Raw genomic sequence first — 26,943 nt, 5'->3', positions numbered from 1 at the left:
AGATATATATATATATATATATATATATATTATCTTCGTACACGTGAAGAAAAAGCTGTAAAATGTGAAAAAAAAGTCTTTTAGAAGAAAAGTAAGCTTCTCTTTGATCAAGCAAATAAACATAAATTGATTGTTGGTTGCACTTGTAATGTAATCGAGTGATTGGTTGGTCGTTGGTTAGTATGCGAAGCAGACCAAATGTCTGTCGGGCAAATAATCCGCATAGCTTGGCTAAGCAGCCAAAGTGTCGGCATTGATGATGAGCGTCAGCGTCTCTCTCCGGCACTTTTTCTTCCCCAATCGATTAATTCAGCCTATGTTCATAAGCCTGCCGTTGTGTGTAGACAATTTGATCAAAGCCCGTTTTCGTCTTTTTTCTCTCTCTTGTATTTTTTCTTCTTAGGGAAAGCGCGCGAACTGACTTTGATCATTTTACGGTTGTTTAAAGATTTCCACCATAATAAAGCACGTTACGTTTGTTTTTTCTTTCCTTCGTCTTTTTCGTCTTCTTCGCTTATGCTGATCTTGTTTTTGTTGTTCTTGTTCTTGTTGGTTAAATTGGTGCATCTGTGTGCACTGGCTGTAGTTATTGCGATGATTATCTGCCAGTGGTCAATTCTGCATTGACCATTTTGTATAACAAAAAAAACTTGGCCCTCGCTTGCCGTCCCCTTCTCCATCGCCTTGTCATTCTTAGGCTTGTTCAAAGTTTTGATTCTATTGCATTCTTTATTTATTTATTTATTTACAACTACATATATATATAGATATATAATATTTATTTTATTTTTTTTTTCGACAGGTACTTATGACTCATGTTTGCTGTCTATTGCACGTGAGCACGTTGCAAGCTTGACAAATTCAAATAGCGGTTCCATTTATATGTATGTATGTGTGTGCCTTTTTTTTTCCTCTTTATTTAGCGCGCGCTTTTGACTGAAACCGTCATTGGTCATTTGTTTGCCTCTTTTGCTTAATATTCTTCTTTCTACTCGGAGGGGTGGTCTTCCACTCTTGACGGCCGCTTACGGTCTGTTTTGCATTCTTAGTCGATATTTTGAAGCTTACGTGTTTTATTTTGTTTTTTACTTTTTTATTCTAAAGAGATTTTCTTGCTTTTGCTGATATTTTTTCATGCTGTCGGTTCATTTGCACCATATTTTCTTGATGCTCTTTGATGTTAGCCGCCACAACAATTGAATTTTTTTTTATTTTTTTTCGTTTTGTTATTTCAACACGTTTGCTGACATCGTAATTTCTTTTATTACTCTATTGTTATTGCTAGTAATTTTATTCTTGTTGCTGTTGTTGATGTTGCTGTTAAAATTATTATTGCTAATTTAGGGCTCCCCTCACCCCTTGCCCCACCGCTTCTCCATCAAAAACGCTGATGATGCTATATTCAACAATTTGTAAATTTTAAAAGTGTATACGATTTGGTCTCGTTCTCCTCATAAGCATGCAAGTGCAAAAGCATTTTGTGCATTTTGTTCATCTTAGCTTTTTCTATTGAGTTTTACAATTTATTCATGTTTATAATTAGGAGAAGTCCTACCGCTTGATCTAATCGATCTGAGACATTTTTTGGCGTTTGCCAAACAAATGGGTATGACTGAGACACAAACAAACATGAGATCATATCTGAATACCTTTGTCCGAAAATATACATTACATTTTATAAAAAAAATATTGTTTTGATTAAACAACGAAATTGGAATTCTATTAAGCAAACAACTTACATTAAACTAGTAAATAAAGATACTTTTGTAAATGCGAACACTTTCTCATACGACGACCCGTATGATACGAATCTCTCTGTCTCATTAAACAGTTAATTGTGTCATCGCCAAAATTTTGCGATGCATTTTAGATGCGCATTTTCCAACAAGGTCGACACAGTTAACGATCTAAAATGATTTTTTAATCTATAAAAAAATTTAACACTGTCTTCCAAGTCTACGAGCAATAAAAATACGATATAGGTGGAAGGGAGTAAAATCACTGTAAACCTCTTATGAAAATTAATGGCTCTTTTTACCTTAAATATTCAAGAAGAGGTAACTATAGAGAGGGCAAAACTCTAACTTCCCGAACATAATTGTATAGCAATATCGCGCACATTCGAATCCTTAAATGCGATTTGCTCGGAAGACAATTTTCTACAACGAAAAGTAGCATAACTTGAGAAATTTTCATTTTTTCATTCATTTTTCCTAAGGCTTTGAGAATAACATACCTTAGTGGAACACGAAGGAATTTTCGATAAATTAATTTAAACATTATTAACGAACGACTAACTGACTAAATCCGGTGTTTCAATTCTTTCATATTTTTCCAAAAATATTTTTTCAACTTTAATATATGCCTGAGTTAATACATACATATACTATAATCTTTTTTTATCATTCAGGAAAAAAAAAAAAAAATACAAAATATAGCTGTTTTTAGATTGTTACAGTGGGCCACGTCCTTAGGTTAGAAGCTCGTTGTATTGAAATCTCTTTGCACTCATATCAATGCGAGTAACATGATCTGTGAGTTGATGTTTTCATCAAAAAATAACTTATGGACTCAATGTTGGAGTGGCAAATGGGCAAAAGCTCTTTGATTAAAAACCTTTTGCTCGTTTCATAAGTTCATTAAAATGATATCTGCTTCTCTGGCTCACTTTATTTATTTTACGCTATCAACAGTGCAAACTTTATATCCCGCGATCGAAATCGGACTACAGTGCACCGGTTGTCGAAATTGTTCGACACGAGTTTTTACGCTATAATAAGCCGTAAGGACGAAACATAACCAAGTCTTTTTAAGGCGCGGAGAGAAAATATATAGAGGTGTCCTGGTAGAATTACAAAAAATACTTCTTTAGAACACAAACGTATTCAACGTGCAGGCCGCAAATTTCGAGATATTTTAGTGAAATTGGGTGCACGCACGTGCCGTGACCCAAGAACGAACTCTGTTGAAAACGCTTCCGATCGGACCACTTCTTCAAAAGCGTCACATACGACAACTTTTTTTGACGTCAAGCAGTCGGTACATGAATAATTGTAGGGCGAAGTAGGGTATTTAATGACGATAGTCGTTTTACTCGTTATTATAAAGACATGGATAGATCTGGTTTATGTAGAATTTATTCACTTCTAAAACTCTACCTAACGCGTTACAAAGTATTCTTCTTCTTGTCTCCATCGTAGCTTGATTTTCATAGAAAGCCTCGTCTGATTTCAATTATTTCTTTCGCTTAATATAACACGACTTCCAAATAACAAGGTATGGATGCACACACACACACACACACATTAAAGGAGGCGTGACGTTAAAATAAAAAGCCTTTTGCGTAAAGTAAAAGTATCCAGAAATGTTTATTAGGTCAGATTCCAGAGCCCACCACGCATTTTTCATTGACTAATGCTTTAGACTGTTCAGCGACTTATTTTTGCATACTCCCAGCTTCGGAAAAGTACGTCTTCGATATTATTGGCTGTGTTTTTGCTTAAATGGTTTGGATAGGAAAATAATGAACAGAATTAAGCCCATTCCGAATGACTGGCGCTAGCCGGCGCTTTCCATCCGCAAAATACATTCATAGATTCATTAGATTCATTCATCCATTAAGTAAACTAAAGCCTAATGCTTTACTTGTCGAAAACCAGTTTCCTTTTTGTTTCCTTAGCAGTTGCAGATAAATAAATTATCACGTTCCGTTGGTGGCATACACGGTTCGTACACGTGAGGTCTTTACATCGTTTTTAAAGTCCTTGAAATGGTTCCAAAGCAGTTACTTTTTATTCCCCGATCTCTACAACGGGGCTGCCTGATTAATTCACTTTAGATTTTATGAAAATATATTTTTTGTGCGTAGAAACAAACCCAACCGAAAGCAATTAAGTGATTTATAAAAACACCTTCGCCTGCTTACAGAGGCTGCAAAGCTACTCCACATTTTATTCTCTTAATTACCTTTTACCTGCCTACATGGCTTTTGTGATATGAAGAAAAAGTTATTGGGTTGTTGGCTATGTAATGATGTAGTTTGGCAATGACTGGCACTGCTTCATTTTTTGTACTCAGTATATTAAAGTTAAAGACGAAAGTGTGTGCTGTAAAGCTCTCGACAGTTTCTCTTCTCATCATTTCGTTACATATGCTGAATGCTTTAGATAAATTCACAAGACGAGCCTATCTAGCCCGCTACGACTTAACAACAAAAATTAGTTTTATTTATGCAGCGTAACAAAATTAAAACTAATGAAGACTGAAATGATTAAATGAAGAAAACAGAGAAACAAAATGAGAATCGACAAGGAGAGACAGAACGACCCACATAGAGAGAGAGAGAGAGAGAGAGAGAGAGAGTGTTAGAGAGATAGTGATGAGGGAGAGAGAAAGAATAAAATACCACATTGCGCTTACCCTTAACAAATCGTCATTTTTATGAGATATTTAATGCAAATGTCCTTAAGTTTATGGCGAGCTATTAAACAGCGGCATTTAAGATTTGTGCAGACAGCGAAGACAAGAATATATTACAAAAGTAGTTAAAAGTGGTAATAAATTAATTTTTGTAACTTACACCCACAACCGAGATATTTTTATGCTAAAATTCGATTTATCCCAAAGATTGCATGAGCGCTCGTTCACGAGTTCCTGGAATTGTCTGTCAACTATGTCGCTAGATAAATTTCATTTAGATTTTGATTTACACGAGACATTTCAACCAAATCGTAAATCGTTGACTTCATCAAATTTAAAATCCTTTGACGCCACGAGTATACATAACAATTACAACAACTAATCTCTATTAACTATTTATCTATATTTTTATATATGGGTAACCTGTGCACTTAAAATAAGCCGTCACAGTGCGATACTTTCAACAACTTATTGACATGAAATGATAATATGTGAAAAAGATGATAAAACATATCCTGAACAACTGAAAAAAAAAACTTTGTCCCAATATCTCATCCGTTCGTTTATATAACAGCAAGAACAACTTAGGTGGGCCATTGCTGTTGTCAAAGATCAGAGCTACTGTCTGGTCTCGTCTGATAATGAAGACGAGGAAGATAGTGAAAAAGTCTTATCTTTCTTCTATAGTTTGTAAGTTTGTAAAACCCATAGGAAAGGAAAAATTGACAAACGTGTTGAAATGTACAAAAAAAAAAAAAAAAAAAAACGATGAGACAAACGAGACAATCAATTATAAAATTGTGCCACTAAAACATATAAAAAAAAAAAAATAGAAAATTAAAAGAGAAAAACAAAAGACTGAAAAGGGCATCAAAACTATTAGACATTTTAACACTTTTGTAAGAGAAGAAATTTCAAGTTGTTGTTTAAAATATTAATTGATGATCCTAAAGGTTATCCTGTATGTATAAGTATTTGTGCGTATGCGTAGGTGGTCTTTTCGGTGACCTGTTTTCAACACCCGCTGAGAGCTCAATATTGAATGCAATTGCTCCGCTTCACTCTACGAGATATCAATTGGTTAGTCAGCATGTGTGTTTATACAATAGTTTGTAACTTAAAAAGAAAAAAGAAAAAAAAAACGAGGCTCATTTTACCGATACTTACTATCGGCCGCGGGCACAGTAGTTTTGTCCTTTTATTCGTTACATCCAGATAAATGTGTCAGGCATACCTTGGAATTATTTGCATTTTCGGGAACAATTTAATCAAGTTCTTAAGATTACCTAAGTAGAAGCCCACACGTCCATTCGTCGTCTGTTGTCGACACGATCGAGGAATTAGAATAGAAAGCTTAAAATACGAAAGAGAGAGAGAGAGAGATAATATTGAACTTTTAGGTAACGGTCACAGATCAACCCTGAAGAAGACCGTGCTCCGCCCAATATTGCGATCACAACGAATACTTTGAAACTCCTATTGTACTTTAATAGATGCGGATATAAAAATTTTTACATCATCATCAGCTTGCGCTCCTGAATCATTTAACTGGTGTTACTTCAACCTTCCGTTTATTGTTGGAACCCGAACGAATGGAAGTGGGCACATGTTTGCCTACTTAGCTTAAGCCCTGAGAAAAAGTTTAAAACTGCATGCTATGCACTTGGAATGACCGCACGACTAGATAGATTTAAATTTGTCACTCAGTTATCAGATAATATCTTTGATCTTCTTCTTGATCTTCTATCTTTGTCTTTGCTGATAAAATATAATTATATTCAACGTTTACAGATAAATGTAGATCTCTTACTCAATTATCAAATAATCTCCTTGATCATCTTCTTCTTCATTCGTCTTTGTTTTTCACACTCCCCGCCACCATCCGTAAAGCTCGCAATCGGAACGAATATTCAACGAAGAACGACTACTTCGGCTTCAGATTGTCCATACGATGACCTTGAGCACTGCGAGTAGTGAACATGAGCAGAGATTCAGCAAAAAAAAAATCCATTAAATCTTCTTTGTACCTTTGAGAAGAATCGACTGGATTTAGCTTATCTTAGCATTTTAGTAAGAAGACAACGTGAAAATGCAGAGCTGAATGACTTTCAGACCCGCGATATAAATAGAGGCGAAGCAATGTGTATCTTCTCCTAAAGATTTCAAAAGTTTTGCGTGTGCGGTGTCGTTTTTAAGCTCAATGACACTTACTCGCTTACGTAGCAAGTTGTAGGAACATTGCTTTTCTCATACTATTTGCAAAGTACTGCCATACAGAACTGGTGCTCGGTCGGTTTACACTGTCAGTTAGTCACACTGTGAGAACACTTTCGCATACGTTGTCCACATCCATGCTTTGCTCCGCACATTTGTTCGTCGATCTTGACCTTTATATTTCCACTCATTCAGGCAAATCCTTAGCTTGCTTGGTATCAAAGATTTGCTTCAAGACGTTTACAACCTTCGTATTATTTACTCTAATAAAACACAGAAGCGAGGACATATAATATCTTCAAATATTTTATCTATAGTACAACAAGTACTTGTTCTACAATTTTACATATGTATATGTGTGCTACTATCTTTTCTATATTTAGAGGTCCGTGCTGATCTTTCTAACATCGTTCTTATTTGTCAATGATGTTTCGTTCTCGGTTGTCAACAACCCTTAGTTCGTAAACACCCTCGTTATGTGCATAGTTTTCCTTTCACGTTTTGTTTTTCCCTTTTCGTTTCGTTGCTTTTCAGTTGGTTTAAGGATTTCTATATATGTTGGTGGTCGAGGAATGATGTTGAGGTTTCCTTTTTCTTTTTTTTTTTCATGTTTGTTGCCCTTAATCACAATTATTAAAGAAAATTATTTTCGTATTATCAAGTGTGTACTTTGCATTGTCCCTATTCGCTCTTTTGTGCGGAAGAAGAAACGTCGGTCTTCTCTTTTATCAAATTGATGTCTGTCTGTCGTTCGTGTCATTGAAACAATAGTCAATTGTTTTTAATTGTGTTTAATATGTGACAATAAATGATCACTGATAGCTTATTAATAATACAAATCATGCTGCATTGTCTGCATTTGCCGGCCGAGATCGGACCACCTTGAAGTAATTCGCTCTGTATGTGCATGTATTTGTTTCATTAAATATTAACATTTCAATGCTCTACGTATATGTAGCTACAATGATAAATCGGGTATTAAAAGAGATTTAACGTAATTTTGTGTGAAAAATGATATCAATTAATATGTTAATTTAATTTTTTATTGTTTATATATATACATACATATGTCCTCCTTGCTACTCTATACCTCCTACAATATTTCTCACATAATTAAATTAATTCGTTCAATTAATTATAAAATCATTTATAATTTCAATTAAATGGTATTGAAATTATTACGCTATTCGGTTACGTTTAACTACCACAACAATGTATACATTCGCACACACACACACACACACACACAAGCACACACATACATGCATACAAAGATTCTGGCATAAAATCCATTATGATTCGCTATATACTTGTGCATGTTATTTACTATAAATGTTTGCGTGTGTATGTATGTTTGCGTGTGTATGAATGTGTGTGTGTGTGTGTGTGTGTGTGTGTGTGAATAATTTCTTTTCCAAAAAATACATCATATCACACCACATCGTCGTCGTCATCATCATCATCATCATCATCATCATCATTATCAAAAAATGCACAACTTTTTGTGTGTTTTGTCTTCCGAAGCGTTGATAACTTAATGCACAGATATTTTCTCTCTCTCTCTCTCTCTCTCTCTCTCTCTCTCTCTCTCTCTCTTTCTCCCTCTCGTATAGCTGATGTGATAGGAAACGCTTTAAATTCCATTACGTAACGCAAATTTAGAGCGAGTTAAATTCAATTTTTTATACCGACAGTAAAAAAACAAAATAAATAAATAAAATAATTGGTGTGCGTTCTGATCGTGTTGTGTGTGTTGAACAAAAATATTTCATACCATAGTTAATTAGATCTCTCATCTGAAAAATCAACAAAGCGCCACTAACACTGGGCGAACATCTTATGTGCAGTCCCTACCAAAACACACCTCATGTGATTTATTATTATTATTATTATTACTGCAGTTTAATAGTTTATTAGTGCAACGACTATGCTACTAATGGCGGCAACGAAGACTGACTAGAATATCATGTAATTCTCTTCCACACTTCAAAGCGCCAGCAGAAATTTGCCAAACCAAGCCGAAAATTTAGCATAGGATTTGGGCAAAAAGGGACAAATGGGACCAACCCAATAGAATAATGTTCCAATTGCTGAGATGCTATAACCGCGTACTGTTCAAGTTTCATGTTAAGCATGCGTTCAATAAGCTTTGGCAATTGCTGTCTTTTAAAATGGAATTTTGAATAAAATTTCTAAAGCTGAAGTTATATTTTCCTTCCTTCGACAATAAAAATAAAGAATATCTCGTTAAACCGAACGTGTCAGCATTGTTTTGTGGTCCTAGAAAATATTTATATCAAGTTTTGGTTCACCAATATTGTCTGTTGTGGGTGAGTTGGTCTCATCGAATTTTGGATCGCTCCTAAGAAATTTTTACTATAAGCCACTTTTTTAAATTGACCTGCAGCCAAAAGCTATCCGTCAATATCCAAGATTCTATTTCAGTCTCTGCATTCTCTCAACAGACAACAGAGCAAAAGAAATGAAATCAACTAAGCGTCACAAATGTCCAAGTCAAGTATATATTTACTCTATCGGGTCTTTGGCAAGAGATTTCGTCTTTAATAATGTTAGTATAGTAAGTTATATAAACTGTAATAAGTTATATAAAACTGAAGTAAAAATTCGGTTTTGATTGAAGAAGAGAAATTTATATATGTATTTATTTTTTTTCGATTTGACCAATCATTCAGTGGACATCCTATATTCGTGTAAGGCGACGACGAGCAACAACAAATGGGGTAGGTGGTCGACGCAGCCTATTAGTTGTGTGCTCAATCGGTAAGAGCTACGCTCTTACTGACTGAGTGCTTACTATAGCTATAACCGAAGCAAACTCGACCGTCCTGAGATATGAACTCACGGACACTCACTTGGCAGTCCTACTACTTGTATACTCGACTAGTCATGCCCGGTGATGAGTCGTGCGAATAGCTATCACCCAAATCCAAGGGAAATAAATGCTACCACATCCAAAGCGGAAAAACACTTTTTAAGTCAATAAAAGTCATTAATTAGGGTTCGGTCGTTGCTTTGAAGACTATATCGGTTGAGAAATAGTCGAATAATGTAGAATCTGCTGTATTGTGCGGGAATTAAATTAAATTTGCACGAACGAATATTTCCCCTTATTTCAAAATTCCCCTTGATTTTTGAACATTTTGATATATGGCCTTCATTAGGGCTTTACATGTGCTCCGAAGAAACTTCTTACAATCAATTCAGTAAATAAATTTCTATTTCATTTTTGTTTTCTTGAAAATTCGATTCAATCTTATTCAAGTATATGGATGCAATTTACGTAAAGACCAATCAGACTGAGTGCACATATGTAAAAGGGAACAAGATAAAGTTTTATTTTTCTTAAGCCGATGTGCAGTTCAATAATCGGTAAGCTTTTCATTTTAATTGCGTGTGTCCGCGTTTAGGCAGACATCAGCATTCAATATTCAGCAAAGCTCAGGTTGATATCACTACTCATTTTAGCAGAGTTTATAGTTAGAAGAGATCCATTTTTGCATTTCCTGAATGGGATTCGATTAACGATTTATGCAGACTCGTTTTATTTTTTAATTGTCCAACACGCGAACATAGCAAAGCCCTGATATGCAGGCGGAGGTGGACAAAGAGACTCAATGTTTTTCGTCGATGCACAATTCATATGCTCTGAGCCGTTCATATGCAATGAGCCGTCTTACATTTTCCTTCCCTTCGCCAATGTCTTAATGAATTGAATTGAAAAATCTGCGTTCATCTTAGAATCAATCCGACCATTGAATAGCGTAAAGGAACGGACAAAACATTCCTGGCTTTCCTTAAATACGTTCAGGTGCAATGCCCCATCAGCAAAAAGGATAAAAGGTGTAACAATGCAACTCAAAGTTTCTTTGCTTCGAAATACAATAAACTATTACGCAGCGCCGACCATCTTGATCGCTCTGGGTATTGGGTGCTTTTATTTGCCGTGAATAGTAAAGCTTAACAAACCACCAAGAAGTAAAAAGCTGAAGCCTTATATAACTTTCGAACCTCATGACGGGTTATTGTAGTTTGTTTAGAAACGAATTTGAGCTAAGAAATATTTCTTATGTTAAAGGCGCCCAACCAACGGGCATGTTCGCATTTAATAATGAATAATAGGTTTTTTTTTCATTGATAAGGTTTTTTTATACTTTTTCGTATTCTCTTTTTTGTACCCTTCGGCGGCCTGCCCCAGTGTAGATTCCTCCAAGAATGACACAATCTTTTTCTAGCATTTCACGGCTGTTTTCATAGAACGATTTGACAAGAATCACTAGAACCGAATCGGGTTATGCAATGATTCAAATCTCTTTTACTTGAGCATACTTTTAAGTTTTTCAAGCACACATACGCCACCAAAGTTACAGAACGCGGATGGCTGGGCAGCAATTCGAAGTTCGATTTATGAAGTTTTGTCTTTCTTTGTTTCAACTTTACCTTGCGATTGTCGGACACAATCCTCAAAACACTTTTTTCGATCGTCCACTGCCTTCAGCATCTTCGGTGTCCCTGCAGCCTCGTCTTAAATCATTAAACCGTCAGCAAATTAATGTTTTCGGCGGAACGGAAAGCACTTTTCGAGATAAAAATGACTTGACGCCTGAAATTCAAATATTTTCATTTTTGACGAAAATAACGAAATCACTGTCACCCGTGAACCACACAATGATCGAAAAGTCTTGAAATTTTTGACAGGCGACCTTTGTACACTTCGATAATCAAATAAACTTTTTCTTTTGTGTTAGAGACGACTCCTACAGGTCCTTGCTTGTCTATTTCAGCACCTTTGTTATGTCTGGACTTACTCCTAGGGGCCTGAAGAGAACCACATCTAACGCACTCTATTATCCAATGAAGAATTTAAGCTACAAATGGAGGACATTTACATGTCATGAGCTTCCTAACTAAATCTAAAGTCGATGAACTAAGCCCAAAGGCGTTACACTTGCTGATCTACATAATTAAAACAACATTTTTCATAGATTTTATTAAAAAAAGAAAAAAAGTTGTATATATTTTATTATACTCTTCATCACAACAACGCAAACCGCCCCAACTTATCATATTAAAATCTTAATACAAAAAAACATACAAATTTTTACTGCATTCACAGAGAAGAGAATAAACGTAATCTTATTATTTAAGCAGTCTTGAATTCTTGGGATACCGAAAGTGTAATAAAAAAAAAAAAAGAAAAACTAAAATGAACTTAAGCTAATTACATATTCTTGTAGTCTAACATTGGTGAGATATAAACAATAAAATGAATAGAAAGAAAGCAGGCGTAGACAGCAGGGTATAAATTATGATTTTTTTTTTTGTTTTTTCCCAATGAAGAATCAATAAGAGACTAAGTTTAGCTATTAACAGAAAATTAATGATAATATGTAAATGTTTTTTCTTGTTTTTGTCAGTGATAAGTCAAAAGATTAAAAACCAAAGTAGGGATACGATGCAGTGCCAGTAGACGCGGCAGCAGCAGCAGCAGCCGCAGCAACAGCCGTAGTAGTAGAGTTTTTGCTATCTGTTACGGTTTGTGGATGATAAGAATTCATGACATTTGTCGGACCGGATGATGGGAAACCAAAAGAGCTCGCGGCAAAGTTGTACGAATCCCAAGACGAGGCGTGATGATGATGATGAGCACTTTGAAGAGGAGACGTATGATGATGGTGATGGTGATGATGAGAACCTGCCGCGGCGGCCGATGCAAATTGAGAACGCAACTGATCAGCCGACGAAGACATGCCATAAATTGCCGAAGAGAAGGTGTTATTGTTCGGATTGCCAAGTGTAGCTTGGGAATAGCCGGTCGATGAGAGATAAGTTGGTTGGGAATTTGTTATCAAACCGGAAGCGGTGTTATTATTAGGGTTAGTGTGACTGGGACTTAACGATGCCGTGCTGCTGCTACTATTTGGTGACATTGATGCTGCTGAGTTTGAAGAGTGGACATAGGTAACGTTTGGGTTGTTGTTAGTCTCATAGCTATTGTTGGGTTGCGCCGCCGTTAAACCGCTTGCCCAGCTATTAGACTGAGGGTACAAACTCATCGGTTGATGATGTCCAATCGATGGATATTGGGCCACTGTCGAGCCAAATGTTCCCACTTGTTGAGTGTTCAATTGTTTGCGCAAACGTGCCCGCCTATTTGAAAACCACACTTGAACACGCGCCTCTGTCAAGCCTGTTGTTTGAGCCAACTCTTCACGCGTATAAACATCAGGATATTGAGTGCGAGCAAATACTCTTTCCAAGGCATCGATTTGTTCATTGTTGAAAGTAGTACGCGAACGACGTTGTTTACGTTTCAATTGAACACCAGGTTCCGTATCATCATCACTGTCGTCTCCTGATGCGCCGGAAACACCGGAAAGTATACCGTCTATCGAGTGACCGTTGCCTACCGAATCTGAGCGCGTACCGCCGCGTAACAAACGAGAAATAGAACTAACCGAGGGCGCGGTATTCTTATCGCATACTCCCTCTTCTATGAGTTTAGTCCGTATTTCCCAGCTGAAAATTCCCGGATTGCTTTGTTTCAACTCTTCGATTTTAGCCTCTATGTCGGGAGTTGCAACGCGTGGCTTACTACCTCCAATCACACCAGGACGAATAGAACCGGTTTCTTGATAGCGGTTTAAAATTTTGGAAACACAGCCGTGCGAAACCCGTAGATTTCGAGAAATGACACAAGGACGGACACCGTTCGCTGCCATTTGGACAATTTGTCGCCGCGTATGATTGGGTAAAGGCCGACCATTTATGAACACGCCACCCAATTGATTGATACGTCCTTGTCCTAAAAAAAAAAACAAATGTTTTTAAAATAGATCAGCAGGGTATGAGAGGATGAGACGCTTCTGAATAGCTTCTTATCGTTCGTGTTTTAACAAAACCGTCTTACGTGTGTGTGTATTGTTCCAAATTAAAATGCTCTTAAACGTCATGTGGGAAATAAAATCTGCAACAACTGAACTGATGACTCAATTGTTAAGCAATTCAATGTTTATTTAATTGTAATAGAAACAATGTTTTTGCAAAGTTATGCAAAACACTTATGAAAACGATTTAAAAAAGAGCAAAACAAAAGGAACACACATATTATGATGATTCCTCTTGAAGAACAGAAAAAGATTTACTGATGACCTAAATCAGGATCATATTAATTGGTTTGTGCTCAAATACAAAAGAACATTAACGCATGAATTTCGGTGAATTTTTTTTTTTTTTCTTTTTCGTTTATTTTTATGCAATTCTATCTTTTCTTCGTCATATATATATATATATATTTTTATTTTTTTTTATTTTTGCGCTTCAATAATAAATCTGCAGAAAAATTTAAATTTAAATGAAATCACAAGAGAAATAAGAAAAGGAAAAAAGAAAAAAAATTCAACCATCCATCCAGCTGTGCCGGTTTAATAATCACATATGAATATCAATAATATATATGTGTGTGTGTATGTGTGATGTGATGCAAGCAGCGAAAGAAGATGAAGAAGAAAGTCTCAATACAGCACCACCAACAGCAAGTCGAAGAAGATCAAAGCTTTATGCCGAACGCGCCAAAGTGTCTGGCTTGTTCGTTTAGGGGCCAGAAGGTAAAGTATAGCAAGTAAGCAAGTGAGAAAAGTGAAGCGAAAAGAAAAGCATGCTCATCATCATCATCATCATCATCATCATCATCATCGTCGTCGTAATCAAGGCGATTACGATTATGATTGTTATGAGTTGCTTGCTATTTTGTTGCTGTTTTTTTTTTTTTTTTTAATGTGCTTTATGTTTCTCGAGGTTGTTAAGATCATGGCTTTAAGGAGCTGCACACATGTTTATCAGACAAAGTGAAACAAGACAATAGCTTGGAAAACGAGATGCAGAGAAAAATATAATCAACATTAGTTTCGAAAAACGAAGCATGGCTAAGGCAAGTTAAGATAAACACACAGGAGGAAAATTTACAAAGTTCGCCTTCATTATTGGGATGAAAATGTTTTAAATAACTCTGCTAAGCAACTAAAGCACAAATCGATGACACTCTACTACTAAGCGCAAGACAATTGAAACGCAATTTGTGCAGCAGAGATTCCTAAAAAGTTTTTTCAAACGATTTCTCTTTTTCTTCAATAGAATAAGCAGAGTGACATTCTGATGGGCCTAATGAGGTTATGAGCTGCTAAGCGTTTTAGGATGACCGAACCTGAACCACTTACCTTCTAAAACTACGTAGAAGATAAAGCACAGTTTCATGAGATTTTAAAAGAACAGAACTCAAAAAAGTTGAAATCGTCTTGTTGGCTCAGTATTTTCCCCTCAAAATGCAAATAGAATCTGACATCGCTGATTTTTCACATCCGGCTGATGAGTTAGTATAGAAATGAACGCCAATCTCTTGGAAGGTGACGTCATAAACGGATTCAGCCTTTTTAAGACTTTCAAATTGCCTGAAACAATGCTACGAAACGAAAGGTTCTGCTGCCTATAAACTTCTTTCGTTGTTTCACCGACAGACTTGAAATGGAAAAAATTCTTCATTCACATTGAATCCGCATGTAATTGAGTTATGGGAACTAATTATGAAGATTCAACCCAATTAGCTAACAATTGATTCAATTTTACCTTTTGGATCTAATTTGAAGTTGAACTTTAGGCTGAGCTCGGCGGTTTCCCGAGTAGCAAAGCCAATTCTTAAAGAATCGTTGAAGTTAAAGTCATTTTGCCTGTTGCCTTGTGCCTAAATCTGGCATCCATTAGTTAAAAAGATTTCAAAGCTTTGTCTATTGAAATCAATTAAGGCCCCGGCAAATAAACTGAATATGATAGCAGATCAATTAACTAACATGCAGCTCTTTCCGAATTCATAATCGGGGCAAATGCCTGGAAATGGAAAAAATGTATTTTTTTGTTAATTCTAAATATCACCTATCTTCCCTTTATTCAGCACTTTATCGAGTCAAATTAAATAATTCCGCGTTGATTTCTCAGGTGACTCGTAATTTTCAACATGGGCTCTACTACATGTGGGCAAATAGTTAGTGACAATATATTTCAAACCTTCGCCGCTTTCCCTAATTCGATATAATCTTTCTTAATCTATTTTGCCTATGATGGTGGGTGTGCAATTGATTCGAGTGTATGCATGCTAAACTTTTGCATTCTATCTTCGTACTGGCGCCAATAACACTTCCGCAAATAGTCTGCCAATTTGATAGAACTGGCTTTTACGGCAAACACACATCATATCATTCTACTATTGAATCTATTTATTTCTTGCAAACACCATCAGGGGACAAGTATGCTTGGAGCGGAAGGCTCTACATATCCGACTTAAACGAAGTTTCTTATAGAAGGCATTTCGATTTGTATTTTCGAGACTAACAATAGATAAAAAGCGATCATCAGCTGCATTTGTGGGCAATGGGCGCACCAGCTGCAAAGAATCAAGTTTCTTAGCTTTAGAGGAACGAGGCGTCGGTCGTACGTATTTGCAGAACACTAAAAATGAAAGCTATCGAGGGTTCACAAGTAAAAGCAAAGAACTTTCATCCGAACTTCACTGTAGGCGCCGTCAATGGGAAGCTGAAGGACGCGAAAAGAGAAAAATACACTTTTGATAAGCATTTTAATGCTTTAATAAAATTTAAACTTAAGCTACGCGTGCTTGTCTTTTAGTGTAAGCGAAAACATTGCGTTTTGCTGACAATAAATGCTATAACGACCTTTGTTTTTCTATTCGGAAACTATTTAAAAACATTTTAATTGTCGTGGAACATGTCTGAGCATTAACTGGTTAGTTAAATAAGCTTTTCTTTGTTTTTCATTTTTTTTACTTTTTTCTTAATAAGGTTTTCGCGCTTTCGTTATTTTTAACACACACATGTCTCACATCTAATGTACCTTGAAATGGATATCCGGCAAAATACGGGGTCATGCTTAAAGTTGAAACAACCATGTTACTAGGCTCTCGTAGTAAAGTTTTATGAAAACCAATTTGAAGAAGGTCTTGATAATGCGTAGGCGAACAAAAATTCACAATTTCACGTTTTTTTTTTTTTTCGTTTTTTTAAGCACAAATTCACTGGTTTTTTACGCTTGGAAAATTTTTTCTACTTCTTGAACAGAATCCGTTAGATACGTTTAGTAAGCCAGTCAAAAAATTACTGGTTTCAAGATGATCTTGGTCAAGAGTAAAACGTTGTATCGAATTGCGCTCTCACAACATCTTGTCTTGTATGTATGTGCGCACAATGAACGACTTCGACACCAATACTAAGTGAAACCCACGCTTACGAGCAAAGCGAATAAGAAAGACAACCAATATCATATAACTATCGCGGCTACTCTTAGGTGATCTCATTGCATATCGAATAGTAAAGCGTGGCTCTCTTTCTCGCTTCTGGAACAAGCCATGGAAGAGGACAGCGAATATTTTATTGTCTCTGTTCAATGAATGATTGCACATTGTTCTCTTGTAAACGCTTTAACAATGGCTGCGTAGTTCATTTAAAAACTCCATCTTCCTTCCCTTTCTTCCGTGCAATGCAATTAAATATAAGTTGGAAAGTAGGAAAAAACCCTCCCCTTATTTTTATCATATATTTTACAAAAAGGAGTTTTTTTTTTCAAAATTATTTTCTTATGTGTTCTTTTTCCCAGTGATTTTTCACACTTATTTAGCTTTATGTGTTGTTTGATGTTTTGACCTAAGCCGACTTGAAATTTGATTTAATTTCCTTGTTGTTCATCATTTCTTTTTATTTATTTAAAATACTTTTTCTTCTTCTTCTTTTTATTTATTTGAATATCAAGTTTTTCTAGAATTTTCCATTATTTTTTGCTTTATTTATTGTTGTATTCCTCTTCTGTTTTAATTTAATAAGCCGATCAGTCAAGATTCAATCTAACATACAGGTGAAGCGAACAGAAAATAATGGAAAACGAGGAAATTTCAGATGTTATGAATCAAAACTATATACGCTTGAATTAGTTATCCGAAAATCAAACATAATATGTAACCATTTGCAAGCTTGAACTACGGCCGTCTTGTGTGCGGCGGTTCCTTTTCAATCAACGTTTCATTTACCTCTTTTTCAATTGAACGATAATCGCTATTTGAAAGAAGAAAACGTAAGTAACTCTTAAGACACATGAGATCCTTGACCAAATTAATCTTGCGAATTAACATAGAAAAGTCAGTGAAAATCTGAAAGGATGCGTTTGCTTTAGAATGAGCCTTAGACGTAGGCGAGTGAACAAAGTAAGAAGCCGTCCGCGTTCGCTTTATGGTGAATCGTAAACAAATGTTTATAACTGATGAAAGTCTATATTCACTTCTGATGCAACAGCAACAAATAAAAATTTCGCTCAAATTGAATGAATGTATAATGATCAAGTTGGCCCGCTTTAGGGATTGTATAAATTTCAGCAAAGGTTCGGTACCAGGTTATGATATCATTCAAAATTTTATTTTTCTTTTCGATTTATGTAACATTTTTTCGTTTTTCTTGGTTATGCACGCCCTTTTTAGTAATTGTTCGTCTTTATATAGATTTTGTGTTGGGTTTATTTTGTTGCTTATTAAGAAAGTTTATGGTTTTATTGTTATTATATTTACAATAATTTATTTAGTCAAAAGAAATAAATTGTAGGACTAAAGTACCCGCCTGAGCGGCCGAGTAGGCAAAGGATCTCGTTTAACAACTCATTGGTCGCGGGTTCAAATCCAAACTGCGGTTGGGTTTTCAAATAGCCTTAGATGTCAGTTCGTGTAAGAGATTTCAGTCTTTGAATTTATTTCTGCGGATAATTAATTTTAACATTAATAATAATATATTTTATATATTTATAATATTTAATTATAATAATATAATAATTATATAATTAATTATAATAATAATAATAATAAGACTAATGTGGGATGAGCACGAGCAACTGTGACACTCGCATCTCTTTATGCCCTACGCCCCATGGGTATATTAAGTTTATGCGGACGCATCTAACATGAAGAATGACTGGAAATAGACCTACCTTTTATTTTACCGTGCCTGTCTGTCCGTCTGATGTCTGTCGATGTACATTTGTGTTCAAGCTACAGATCGCAATTTTTGAGATATTTGGATGAAATTTAGCACACTAACGTGTTTTGACCCAAGGACGAATGCTATTGAAAACGAGTTGGATCGGTCCACTCTTTCGACCACGCGCATATAACGCCCTATTTTAAAAAGTCGTTAAGTGGAATAAAATTTTAATTTTCAAAATTTCTTGACAAAACTCGTTATGTGACAGTTTTTGGAGAATCTAAATTGGTATGAAAAAGTTGACTCGGCTGAGGTAATTTTTTGACACCTCTCTCTTATAACTGTTGCTACGAAAACTAAACCTTTATATAGTAAAAAAGTATAATTTTTAATATTTCGCGGCGAAAATTAGTTAATAATAGTAAATCGATATAGAAATCAAGCTAACCAAATTTCGACCACATAGGTCCATTGTTTGGACTACACAGTATATACGGATTTCTACAATATTCGGGCTTTCATGAAAAGTGTGGTTTTGCATGAAAATAAGGTCTAACTTTTGGTGTATTATCGCGAAAACGAGTGAATAAATGTGTTAGACAAAGTGGTGCAGGCTATCTAATAGCCGGCCTTGTCCAACTGTCAGGTTCTTACTTATTTTCAAAAAGATGTCGCCAATTTTTGCTCTAATATGATCGTCACAGTGTTGTCGTCGATCAAAAAGGGCTGTACACAGAGCGGTTCATTAGGAAGATCGAAATCAACCGAAGTCAAGACAACCCATATTCTTCAAGGTGTATGTCTTCGCTTGCCGTGGTACGACTTATCGCGAAGTAAAAAAAAACAAATAAAATAAGTATTAAAATTAAAAAAACATATTAGGAACACACACACAAATAATGCTAAGTAATGGCCACTCACTCTCAGTCGTAGTTACAGCATAAACATTGAAAGAATGCGATGTCCACATCAAGCTGAATTTTCAACTTTCGGAGACATTACGTAACTACACATTTGTATATAAAATTTAGATAGAGTTCAGATAGATTTTTGAAAAATTCTGAAACCTATCAGAAAGAGCTTCTTTCGTTACTGTCTTCACGATCTATCGCCGCCAAAATGGCCCCAAATATACATCAAGCACTGAATTAATTATAAGTAATTTTAACGAATTTATTCAAGTGCAAATTTTTGATATGTTTTAAAAGACGTTAAAAGCTTGCATTATTAAACTCAGATTTTTTTCGTTTCGTCGCAGATAATAGTCTGAAGAATATGGCGGATGGGGGAACACATCGAACTTCTATTTATTCAATTGTGCCATTTCAGCCATTGGCTTGTGAGTCGATATTTTTGTTCCACGGTGAGCAAAGGCATCATGCAGCGTGCGGTTAGCATTCTCAAGCTTTAATTTGGATTCGAAAATTATTGCTTGGAGATTGACATGGACACTGCTAGATCTCCGATCTTAATTTGACTATCATTCAACGAAAGTTCGTGAACTCAAGCGTTTTCCGTCCCAAAGTTGACAGGGTTACGTTTCAATGCAGTTTCACAAAACTCATCAAATTTTCAATTGGAAATTATATGTTATTTGGCTCCGATCGAACACTTTATCTTAAAAGAAAGCAAAAGAAAAAACACGAAATTTTGATATCCCATAATTTGAGTGGACGTGGGCGATTTCCCTCATATTTATGCATTTACTTTAGGATATATCCGCCTGGGTGGCCGAGTAGGCAAGAGTCTCGACTAGCAACTCAATGGTCGTGGGTTCAAATCGCAAGTGCGGTAGAGTTTTTAATAAAGCCGAAAGCCTTAGATGCTAGTGCTTTAAGACTTTAGTCCTAGAATTTATTTCTCTGGCGAAATTAATAATAATAATAATAATACTTTAGAATAACATATAAAATATAGGCGGAAATTTTTATCAATATATCTGTTGTACCTTAAAAGCAATGAGCAAAAACTGAGAAAGCACATGAGCTCTCAGCTTAGATCCATTCGATCCATTTCACTTGCAGTCCTCTTCTACTCTTTTTATCAAATTTACAGCCGCATTATTTTAATTTTTGCGATCAAGAGAACCGTATTGAAGGCAGAGGGATGCATGAACGGATAGACATATGGACTAGAATAACTCGTAAATTGATGCTGACCGAGAGTGTACACACTTTACGGGATGTCTTGAGTTTCTTTTCGGTTGCTGCATAGGTGTTGACCAGATGGGTAAGCCACCATCCTTCGGTGGTAGGTATAAAAATTACTAGACTTATTTGCCAGCCCTGAATATATAAACATGTTCTATAATAAATGCAACTACCCTTGAAGGGTGCTATCAAATTTTCAAAAATTGCAATTCCAAAGTATGTGTTGTTTCATTATGAATGATCAATGAATTATTGTAAACATGAACCAGTGATGTCGACTTGAAAATTGAATTTAAATTGAAAACAGTTGAGCGATCTAGCCAACGATTCATTATAAGATTATTTTTTCTTTATTATATTCGTCAGCGAACATTGAAAGGGTATTAATTTTTTCAAAACGCTTGCAAGACGTAAGCATAGCGTGCCTTAATTTTCAACTACAGGCGAAATAAATACTAGTTCGTGTTCAGTTACAGGAAAGAACTCTGCTACATTCATTTTGTATTTCTATTTTAGCGCAAAATTATTTAAGGGAAACTTGGAGGAAGATCTTCTATCCGCAGTGGGTTAAACGAAAGCGTTGTTCCCAGCATTGGCTCCTCCCATTACGCTTCATCATTAGGTGAACTATATGCCGGTTTTCAGAGCATCATCAAATAAAATCGCAAATCCTCACTCGCATCAAATAATCCCAATATAATATAATATCTTATGATATGAATATGTTGGCGCAGATCAGAAGAAAAATGTACGAAGAATCAAGGGGAAAACGCTCGGCATTGACACAGTGCTCCAACAGCAACGTTTGTAGTTCGATAGAAAGGTATGAAAACTTTTCGCTTTATATTCTCTTCTAAATTGCTTACTTACAAGGATTCTTGATTAATGATAGATGAAATATGAAAAAAATTCCGTATGGCTTTCTATAGAAATAATAAATGCGAGCAAATTAATCAATAATCTGGTTCGTAAACATATCTGGCGTAATATTAATGATTGTTTTAGGCATTTGAAAATTTGTAAAAGAGAAACAAAATAAGAGAATTTCTCAAATATGTTAAAATGTAATTCAGAAGAACGCCTACATTCACACATTTTTGCGTCAGTTGTTCGGTTTCGTTTTCACTTTTATTACTTAGCGGTAATTAATACTCTCGGAAAGTCCTTATACCTCGCGGTATTTTCCCTCTGATCTTTTCCTTTATGTTTTTTATGTTAAATGGTCATCATTACATTCATTTGAAAATAGTTTTTGGAGGCATAGCACACGCGTTTTAAGGCCTAACAAATATAACACAAAAAAAAAAAAAAGGAAAAAAAAACGTAAGAAATTTACCAACAGCCAGCAAAGGATCACGTTATGGCTAACGATAAGAAAAAGTGAGAGAGCAAGAGATTAGCGAAAAAGAGAGAAACAGCGATCAGCATCGTTGGTGGTAGTGGCGTTGGTGGTTGACGGTCTTTAATATTTAAACGTTTTCGGCTTAGGCGTTACATTTCGTTCACCTTTTTTTTTCTGTTTTGCTGTTGTTTGTGCATAAATGTGTGATACTCTGATTAACGTTTATTGTGTGCCATACGTGAATTGCGCTGTGAGTGTGAGTGTATGTGTGCGTAGGGACATCGTTGGGGGAATTGAAGAATTGCGGCAGACTTGATGGTGGCAAATATACGAGACGTTGCAAGCAGTTAATGCTTGAATGCTTCGCTTAACTTCAAAAGTCACTCACTTACATAAACGAACATACTTAGGCACCCTTGTTCAGATAATGTTTTGGGTTAGCGTACGTGGTTCGGTTGACACAGAGTTAGCGACAATAATGGTGTGATGCAACATTAGAACTCATGACATCGAAAATCATGTGCAAAAGGCCGCAAAATGCGTCTTTTTCAAGTAAAACAAACCGCATCCTGACGCGACGATAAGAGGAGAAATTTTAAAAATATAAAACCAAGAGAACTATCTCTCTTTATGACAACCTCTTAGTTGATTGACGTTAAATATTTTCTTCAGAGAAAGTTTACAAAGTGTAATACGACTGTGCCTGCATCTAGTCCCCCAACTTTTTCTTTTACTTCGCTGCCGCCGACATGTAATATTTAGTAGAAATTTTTGTTCTATCGAGTGATAATTATGTTGATTAACTATGCGCGTGCAAGCGTACGCGTATGCATTTCATTCATTTTACCTACTGCCTGTGCTTGTGTGTCAGTGCAAGTATTAGTATCTTTGCATATATTTGTATGCATAACTAAAATGCGTCACAAAATAAAATTTGTTTTGGTAAATAAATCAATTTTTTTATTACAGCTCACCAGTCTATGTCATCCCCTGTCCGACTTTATCAAAAAATATCAAAGCCCAGCATAATGTGGTTAGAAATTTTAATGATCACTTCTTTAACTTGCAAACATATATTAAAAGCCTCTATTGTGTTATTATCTCTCTATGATATCAACATTTTATTGATAAAAAAATGAGCGTCGCTTTTATGGTTTTTAAAGCACTTGCTTGGTAAAAAAAAAAAAGAAAAGTTTTGGCGAACGAATTAGTTTATCAGCTTGTTTGACTGTTAAAGGATTCTTAGTGGCTCTATGCCAATACATTACTTTTCACTGCCTATGGAATTCTGAAGTGCGTTCATTGAAGGTCTCCGTCGAGTGGTAGAAAGGATAACTACTGTTATTGCTTTAAGCGTTAAAATCGTAGACATTACCATTAAGCATAATATGCCGTCCGACACGTGTTAAACTTGTCAGGAAAACGCTGCAGTCACTTGGATCACTTGGATGGAACGGAACATTCTTTATCCCACCGCTCCTCTGAAAAGATCTCGCTGATCATAACTTTGCTCCTTTCGGACCTACCGAGCAATCGCACAAGTCATGAATTGCTTGAGAAGATATATCGTTTCCCTGCTCGAAAAATGGGCAAAACTTCTTGCTTCACTTGTTGCATATGTCTGCAGAAGCCTAATACATCTTTGTACCACTCCGATGGCAGTTTATTCATAAACTCAAGACTTTATAATATTCGAATAAACAATAGCTATATAACACTTTTTTTTTATTTTATTTCTTATTTATTTTATTTTAATTCTACTTATACATGAAACTCAACTAAACAAATAACAGTCGAGTTCACGATTATCACTTAAAGCAAAACTTATATTAATTAATATTAAAACTTAGTATAAGTACAATAAAACAAATAAGAAGAAAAAAAAAGAAAAAAGAAAAAAAAGCATGTACACAACTAGCATAGAGCCACACCCACAACCGGTACAGGACCAAATTGCAAATGAACCCCTAAGCCATCGCAAACATGCATAAGCCTGGAAAGCGATAGTAGTTAACAACAATTAACTTTCGACTCATAACAACTTTTTAAGGTTAAAATTTTAATTACGACATAGGTAATTCGCGCGTATTTAGCAACGTTGCTTTAATGGACTTTAAAGAGTCCGATAATGAGAACAAGTGATAGACGTCATTTAGGTTCTTGCAAACAACTCTGAGTGGGTTAAATAGCTCATAATTATATTGACACAGACTAAGCTTAACCAAGATTTAAGTGCCTAGAGAAGCGGTTAGGGCCATTAAAGCTTATTTCGCCAAGTAATGAAGGCGTGTCAATAGCACCTTTTATTACTTTGATTACAAAAAAAAACGCCAAGAACAAACCTACGTTTCTCAAGAGACGGTAGGGACAACGGAAGCAACCTATTTTATTTCGGAGGAAGAAAGGCAATCGGATCCCAACCCAAATTTCTAAGGGCAAACAGCAAGAATTGCTTTTGAACAGATTCAATTGAATCTACATAGCACCTATATGAAGGAGACCACACAACAGAGGCATACTCGAGTATATGTCTAACTAAACACATGTAAAGCCTGTTCGTAATATAAGGATCATCAAGCTCTCTGAACCACCTTTTTATAAAGCCAAGCGCGGACCTAGCTTTGCTTATCGAGAGCTCAATATGCAAGTTTGAAACGTAACCTATGGTCAAATAGAACGCCTAAATCTGTGATCGAATCGACGTCCACCAACTTATGCGAATCTATGAAATACTGAGTAATGAATGACTTTCTTCTTGAGAAAGAAAGCTTCTTACATTTATTCAGAAGATTCATAGAGCACCATGTAAGAAAATTATCCAAGTCACCTTGAGCCTGATGTGATTGCGATTCAACAGAGAAGGAGGGAAACAGTTTCACATCATCCGCATACATTAAGATCTGGCTGGAATTAACCACCGATGGAAGATCGTTAATGTATAAACTAAATAAAATGGGACCTAAATGAATTCCTTGAGGTGCGCCAGATATAACGGGGAATTCATCCGAGGTGATAAAGTTGAACAAAACGCTGAAGGAGAGGCTTGGAGTTTAAAGATAAGTAAGTTATGGTTAACCAAATCAAATGATTTGCTTAAATCAGTGTAAATAACATCTGCGCGAGAGCCACTAGAAAAAGCCTTGAAAACATGACAGATAAACTCTAACAAGTTGGTGACTGTAGGTCGCCCTTTCCGAAAGCCGTGCTGGTGCGGAGAAATATACGAATTAATGGCAAAGGCCAAATGCTGACTCACAATACGCTCGAACAACTTGGGCAAGACACTCAACTTGGCTATGCCTCTGTAGTTCTTGCAGTACTTATTGGTATCATCCACGGCGTTCGTCACTCTTTCTATTCGTTCACAGAAAAACACGTTCCTTCAGAAGCTCAATAATGACCTAAAGGAAAATAGTCTTCGTTTCTTCGGTTCGTATCTTACTAAAAAACAGAACTGTGCGTCTAATTTATACCCTCTTCCCGTTTTACTCGTTGCTAATCTCATCCTATTTGTCTTAAAATGTGTGGCTCTTATTGCACCAATGTACTCAGAAGCATTCGCCGAATGGAATTACGTTTGTTTGTCGCCGATCTGTCTGTATATCCTAAACAAACACATTTGCAGCTTATTGATATTTCTCGGCAAGAATCAGTGGCAGTGAATAGATTGACATGCCACGTGATTGTAGGATATTCGGAAACGAAATCTTCTTTCATATAAATATTCCAACAAAGAACAAGTCCTTACACGGCAAGAAGATGTAAATGCTCGACAAAAACCGTTCAATATTATATTTTCGATCTAAAGAATTTGCATGGGATGGAATAATTAATTATTTTAATCTATTATCGTATAAACGTTCTTACGAAAAATAAATTTTCTATGGTCGAAAGGTCCAATTTTTGAAATATTTTATAATTTCATATGAAAATAGACTGCACCAAATTTGGGCTTAGTGGATCCCTTCCCGTATAAGACTTGCTATGAGTGCTTAGCTTTTATAAAAAAAGATAGGTGAAGATGAAGAGCGCCTTTTGCGCCTCTTATGTTATGAAAGGTGGTGCAAGCAAGAAAACCATAATTTTAGGCATTTGGTTATGAAAGCAAATAAAAACTTGCGTTAGACAAAGCTGCGTAGGAAACTTAATGATCAGGGCTGTTCGTATGCAATATTTGTACTTTTTTCACATTCAGACAAGTAAGAAAATTATACCCGGTCTTAACTGAATCTTTTGTGCCCCTCACCTCTATCCTACAAAAGGCTAGAAAAAGGGGTAAAAACTAAATTTTCATACCCATAGGCTGGAATTTCTAGCAAATGCTAATGCAACACATATACATATTAATAGCTACGTGCATGTTGTTTGGCCAGCGACATCTCTTGGTGAAATTGATAAACGCGAAGTATCGACATACACAACGGTTAAATTCGATGATTTCAATCTTCCTCTACATAATATCATAGTATTCCATTTAATATTGTTGAGTTATACAGTGCATGCGGACGCTAGTCGTCGCGAACGCTCAAAATTGCGTTTTCGACATTCATTACTTTTGTTGTTTAATTTGGAGAAACCTGCTGACAATGAATGGCAAGACTTATATAACGAGAACCCTGTTCAAAATTTCAAAGAACATTCGAACAGCTTAGCAGTTGACAAATCATCTGTCTCTAGACGTTCACGAGCGACAGGAAAGATTCACAATGAGAGAAAATAGAGTCCATAGGAATTGACTCTGAACAAATTGACCGATGTATTCTTACAAAAACGACCA

The 26,943-nt window shown here is 35.8% G+C and overlaps 1 protein-coding gene across 1 annotated transcript; it reads right to left on the bottom strand.

The window, feature by feature from the left end:
- Positions 1–12,083: 12,083 nt before the first annotated feature.
- Positions 12,084–16,665, bottom strand: LOC119639824 (protein gooseberry). The gene is made up of 2 exons (XM_038037495.1): positions 16,552–16,665; positions 12,084–13,456 (listed from the first exon to the last, which is right to left on the bottom strand). The coding sequence occupies exons 1-2, from the start codon at positions 16,604–16,606 to the stop codon at positions 12,084–12,086; spliced, it is 1,428 nt and encodes a 475-aa protein (XP_037893423.1). The 5' UTR covers positions 16,607–16,665.
- Positions 16,666–26,943: the final 10,278 nt, after the last annotated feature.

Source organism: Glossina fuscipes, unplaced genomic scaffold (assembly GCF_014805625.2).
Source record: "Glossina fuscipes isolate IAEA_lab_2018 unplaced genomic scaffold, Yale_Gfus_2 113, whole genome shotgun sequence".
NCBI lineage: Eukaryota > Metazoa > Arthropoda > Insecta > Diptera > Glossinidae > Glossina > Glossina fuscipes.
Note: the sequence above shows the minus strand (reverse complement) of the source record. Positions and strands in the feature narration are given on the sequence as shown.

Excerpts from the sequence above, each read along its gene's own strand:
- LOC119639824 (XM_038037495.1), bottom strand. The coding sequence starts at position 16,606 with ATGGTTGTTTCAACTTTAAGCATGACCCCGTATTTTGCCGGATATCCA. Across the intron at positions 13,457-16,551 it reads TGCCGGATATCCATTTCAAG|GACAAGGACGTATCAATCAA; the intron begins GTACATTAGATG and ends TTTTTTTTTTAG.